This window comes from Diaphorina citri, unplaced genomic scaffold (assembly GCF_000475195.1).
Source record: "Diaphorina citri unplaced genomic scaffold, Diaci psyllid genome assembly version 1.1 scaffold3806, whole genome shotgun sequence".
Taxonomy (NCBI): Eukaryota; Metazoa; Arthropoda; class Insecta; order Hemiptera; family Psyllidae; genus Diaphorina; species Diaphorina citri.
This window is the reverse complement of record NW_007381206.1, coordinates 10,817-15,521: the sequence shown is the minus strand read 5'-3', so window position 1 is coordinate 15,521 and position 4,705 is coordinate 10,817. Positions and strand designations below refer to the sequence as shown.

At 35.6% G+C, this 4,705-nt stretch overlaps 2 protein-coding genes and 2 long non-coding RNA genes across 4 annotated transcripts in view; 3 read left to right on the top strand and 1 right to left on the bottom strand.

The window, feature by feature from the left end:
- Window positions 1-223: 223 nt before the first annotated feature.
- LOC103520574 (zinc finger protein 143) lies at window positions 224-2,057 on the top strand. The gene is made up of 3 exons (XM_008485676.3): window positions 224-298; window positions 496-672; window positions 1,272-2,057. Exons 1-3 carry the CDS (start codon window positions 254-256, stop codon window positions 1,440-1,442), a joined length of 393 nt encoding a protein of 130 aa, XP_008483898.1. The 5' UTR covers window positions 224-253; the 3' UTR covers window positions 1,443-2,057.
- A 319-nt stretch (window positions 2,058-2,376) lies between these two features.
- LOC113472076 lies at window positions 2,377-3,435 on the bottom strand. The gene is made up of 2 exons (XR_003394541.1): window positions 3,382-3,435; window positions 2,377-2,545 (listed from the first exon to the last, which is right to left on the bottom strand). It is a non-coding gene; the product is annotated as an uncharacterized LOC113472076 (long non-coding RNA).
- On the top strand, window positions 2,545-3,589 carry LOC113472075. Its single transcript, XR_003394540.1, has 2 exons — window positions 2,545-3,262; window positions 3,435-3,589. It is a non-coding gene; the product is annotated as an uncharacterized LOC113472075 (long non-coding RNA).
- A 332-nt stretch (window positions 3,590-3,921) lies between these two features.
- Window positions 3,922-4,705, top strand: part of LOC103520575 (A-kinase anchor protein 17A-like) — a 7,473-nt gene continuing 6,689 nt past the window's right edge. The window contains exons 1-2 of the mRNA XM_008485677.3: window positions 3,922-4,140; window positions 4,542-4,569. The gene's annotated coding sequence lies outside the window, so the exon portion shown is untranslated. The remainder of the gene's footprint in view (window positions 4,141-4,541; window positions 4,570-4,705) is intronic.

The following is a 4,705-nucleotide window of genomic DNA, read 5'->3' as shown; positions in this document are numbered from 1 at the left end:
TGCTTTTCAACACCATTTTCCACCAGCATTAGACAGCAATCAATGCCCCCAAATTTTAAAATGGTTACCCAGATATGGTCGTTTTGGATGACAATAAATAGGATGGTATAGTTGCCCAGAAAATCTCCAAAGTCAAAACTACCAGCAAACACCAGTCATTACAACGGAGAAATGTACTTGGATGAAACCCTTTTTTTATTTTCCATGGGACTGCAAAATATCTTTCGCTTCCGCTACCAACTATAAGAATCACATGCGTATACACTCGGGCGAGAAACCATACGTCTGTCAAGTGCGAGTAAGTCAATAAGGTTTATATGGCTATTTAGGTGAGGTTTTTTACCTATCGCATGAGGTTATGATTATTTAGGTGAGGTTATACGCAACATCCATCTTTTGAGGCAGTTACCCCTAAACCTAAGCCTCAGAGTGGGTTTTTTGTGTTTTTATCTTTGTTCCTCATCTGTTCTATTCTGTTTTGTTTCTCTATGGCAGGACTGTCAGAAGCGATTTACGGAGTATTCCTCCCTATACAAACACACCCTAGTCCATTCCGACATTCGGCCGTTCATTTGTGACCGGTGTCCGCGTTCCTATAGACAACTGTGCACGCTCAACGTGCACAAGAAAACCAACCATCGGGAGTCGAAGAACAAGAAGCCCTCCAACCGAGTAAGTAATCAACTAATCAGTATTCAATCATCCCTTACTTCTTACTATTCCTTCGTTCATTTTAGTAAATAGATTCACCAACCTATACCAATAAGCGCATAGAATTTCGGATCTGGAGGTGGATGGTTCGATTGCAAGTCATGACAACGTAAAATTTAGCACAATATTAATAATCTGGAAACGACATTTGTGACAAGCATTAACATAAGTAAGACTATTAAAATTCTCGTTTGTTTGTACGGATCAAATCTTGCAATTACTTATGGAGCCTGATTTCTTAGCTTAACTCCAAACACAAAAAGCCCACTCCGAGGCTTAGGTGTAGGGGCTGTACACTACTGTACAGCCCTAAAGGATGGGTTAAGCTACTACGAATCTACTTATGGAGCCACTTGTACTGAACTGATTGGCTTCACACTCATTGGGGAATGGTGCTTTAAATGTGGCTACATGATTGTGAGCAGTATATCCATAAACTGTAAAAATATACGAGACCTTGTTTAGAGTGCAGAGGTTAAAGGGATTACACTATCACAGCAGGATAAGCAAAGTATAATAGAATAGAATTCTGTTTCATTATTTCCCGTTCCATGTTTCAGAACAACATAGTAAAGCAGGAGTGTGTTCAGAAAATCAATAGCAACCCCACGACCAAGCTTCTAAACAATAACAGTATTGCTATTCTTGATACCTCAGGGAGTAGCAATAACAATGAGGAGAAATACTTCCTAATGGAACTGTCGATACCCAATGCGAAACTAGAAAATTAATAAGCAATACTAGTGCGAGACCTACCCCCGGGTCCACAAAGGGAATTTAAACTTGGTTAAGTTAAACTCTCGGACTGAGTAATATAATTAGTTGATTTAAAAAAATAGCCAATCAGATTGCTTAATCGAGATTAAAACTTGAACCAAGTTTAAACTTTGTGGACCAGGCCAGACCTTAGTATAGTATTTCTGATCTATTGCTAGCTACAAAGATGGAAAACCTGGCCAAGTGTGGAATTCTCAAGGTTAACTATTTACCCAACAAAAGCTTGAAATCTAGATGAATGGATTTTAAAGTCAGTAACCTCTGTAAAGTAACTTTTGTTGAAAAAATAATTGAAGACCGATCATCAATAAAAGTGCCAAAAAGTTCAAACTGAGATAATGAGGTTTTTCTTCCTGGTTTACCACGGGCACATACCACTACCCCCATCTATCGGGATTTTTATTTATTTATTTGGAACGTTGTGGAGCTTAGCGCGTTTTTCAGAGTATGTTCACTGGTACATAGTACGTGAATCCGTACCTAACTCAAATTTTATATTTTTGGCTCTTAGCACATTATTGATGATCGGTCTTCAATTGTAATAATGAATACCAGAGAGCTTCAAGGAGAAAGGAACCATCCATAAGGCAATTCCCCTTATGGATGGTTCCTTTCTGCTTGATGCTTACCAGCTATACATAGACCAATACAATTTCAATATCTTTTATGTATAACTTCTCTATACATTAATTAGATTTTTTGATCTACCTAGTAAAACCATTTTACCTAGTAAAACCATTGCTTTTTTTTCGCCCATTTTAAATTATATCTGTTTTAATGTAATTATTTTTGTAAAAAATTTATGTATAACTTCTCTATACATTAATTAGATTTTTTGATCTACCTAGTAAAACCATTTTACCTAGTAAAACCATTGCTTTTTTTTCACCCATTTTAAATTATATCTGTTTTAATGTAATTATTTTTGTAAAAAGTCTATTTAAAGGAACCTACCTAAGGAATGTTTAGAACATTTTGTAAATATTTTACTGTTGTATTTGAATTTTATTTATGAATAAGTAGAGATAAAATTATTGTAAACACTTGTCTGTATTACCTCTATTTAATTGAATCGTTCCCAAGAAGAACGGCCTATGTGATTTTTGCTACTTTTCAGGAGAGACATTTTAATACAGTGATGTGGAAATTTATCCCAGAATCATGTTTTCTTACACATAGGCCCTTTTACATGAAACCTTTCACTTCTTACTGTACTTAGAGGGATATTATAAAGAATATAAAGAAAAGTCTGTAAAGGATTCTGAATGTTAACAATGAACTTATTATTATTATTACTTTGCATGCAAAATTACAAGGACGGGACTTCTGAATTACTTAGTGAACTATTAGCATGCACTCATTATTTAAATTTCAAAGTATCTCTGAAAGCAGGAAAGTACACTGTAATGTTACAAAACAAAATATTGGGTAATCGGTTGACTTCCTAATTAGACAGTCAAAAATCACGCTCAACAGGTGTATCGCACGGGTCACACGGAACTGAAAGGGGACACCCTGTCCTAAGGCAAAATCATTACACATAGGCCGTTATTCTTCTGAAATTTTACTCAAATCTTCACGAAGTTGGTCGAAAAAAAACGACTTCCGATTTTCTCCCCCCAAAACTGATTAGTGCATTGAAACAAGGAGATCACAGAGGCCCCAACTAAAAAATAAAAAAAAAAAAATCGAAAATTTTCACATAGGCCGTTCTTCTTGGGAACGATTCAATTTTTGTTCATGAAACTTCTAATAGCCAGGACCACAATCTGAGGTCCAACTGGGATTAAACAGGAATGTTTAGAACATTTTGTAAATATTTTACTGTTGTATTTGAATTTTATTTATGAATAAGTAGAGATAAAATTATTGTAAACACTTTGTCTGTATTACCTCTATTTAATTTTTGTTCATGAAACTTCTAATAGCCAGGACTACAATCTGAGGTCCAACTGGGATTAAACTATCTGGTTGGTTAAAAAATTGGATATAGGCAAGTGTTTATGCAGTATAGTTATAATATTTATTATTAAATTTCTTCTTGTTAGAGTGCTGAAATAAAATGTGAAAAACAAAAAACACGTGTATCGTATACAAACAACTTTGTCATTTTCTTTAGACCTCAATGATCATTCAACTTGGGGGGTTTATTATTATTTTCAAAGGACAATGCAACCTGCAGCCGGATGGTGTTGAATACACAACTTCCTGACATCACAGAAGAAAAACAATGGTTATGCATAGCTGTTTTGGCATTCTAGACAGATGTAAAAATAATAATGGTTAAAAGATTTTAGGTGGCAGTGGCAGCAGACTATTGTTCCTCTCCACACTCCCTCTCTCTCTCTCCTGGTGGTTACATGGAAACGTACCTACATACTGTTCATTAATTTCATTGTCCTATACAATGTCATGTTCAGAGATCATGAATACGAAATCCAAACCAGAATTTTTTAAAAAATCAAATTTTTTGACGTTTTTAAGCTGTCACGGTACCTTTGTAAGTTCTAAAGTTAGCTTTCTATTCTGTGGACTCTTTCTGATTGAAGTTTGCAGGGTCCATTGCACTGATCATGCGGATTATCACCAAGTACCTGAGCCTATTTGACATGGGATGATGAACTTTCTTCCAAAGGATGCCCTGGATTTGAGGTTAGTGGGCTATTGGTACAAAAAGTTCATTCTTGCATCAGGTCTTAGTAGGATTTTCATGGGATTGAGCTATACCTAATATCTCATACACACTCAGGTTTTATCTGTGAAAGTCAGATAGGATTTTGGTACTTGTGTAGAAGTCATGTCCATGGAATATTGCTACCAAAGGAACTGGCACAAACAAGCAGTGACCAGTGTTATTATAGGGTTAGGTTAAACGCAAGAAGGAGTTTTCACAATTAGAGCAGTGATTAGTGTTATTATAGGGTTAGGTTAGATACAAAAAGGAGCTTTTCTTTTCCACGGACGTGACTTCTGCATAATTACCCCTATTGGTTATTTCTTTGTTAACAATGTACATGTTGAAAGTCAATATTTCAGTTTGAATTTGTTTTTAGGTTTCTCCAATCGGTTTGACTCCTGGATGTAAGTATGAACTTTTCCTTCAAGTATGACATCAATGTGTCCAGTCCATGGGTAATGTATTGATAGGAATAAGAATTTTCATCTACACCTTGTAGCAGAAAACCCTAGGTTCAAATCCTGGCCAAGACAGATTTTT

Coding starts and splice junctions, on each gene's coding strand:
- LOC103520574 (XM_008485676.3), top strand. CDS start 254: ATGCGTATACACTCGGGCGAGAAACCATACGTCTGTCAAGTGCGA. Junction 299..495: donor CATACGTCTGTCAAGTGCGA/GTAAGTCAATAA, acceptor TCTCTATGGCAG/GACTGTCAGAAGCGATTTAC. Junction 673..1,271: donor ACAAGAAGCCCTCCAACCGA/GTAAGTAATCAA, acceptor TCCATGTTTCAG/AACAACATAGTAAAGCAGGA.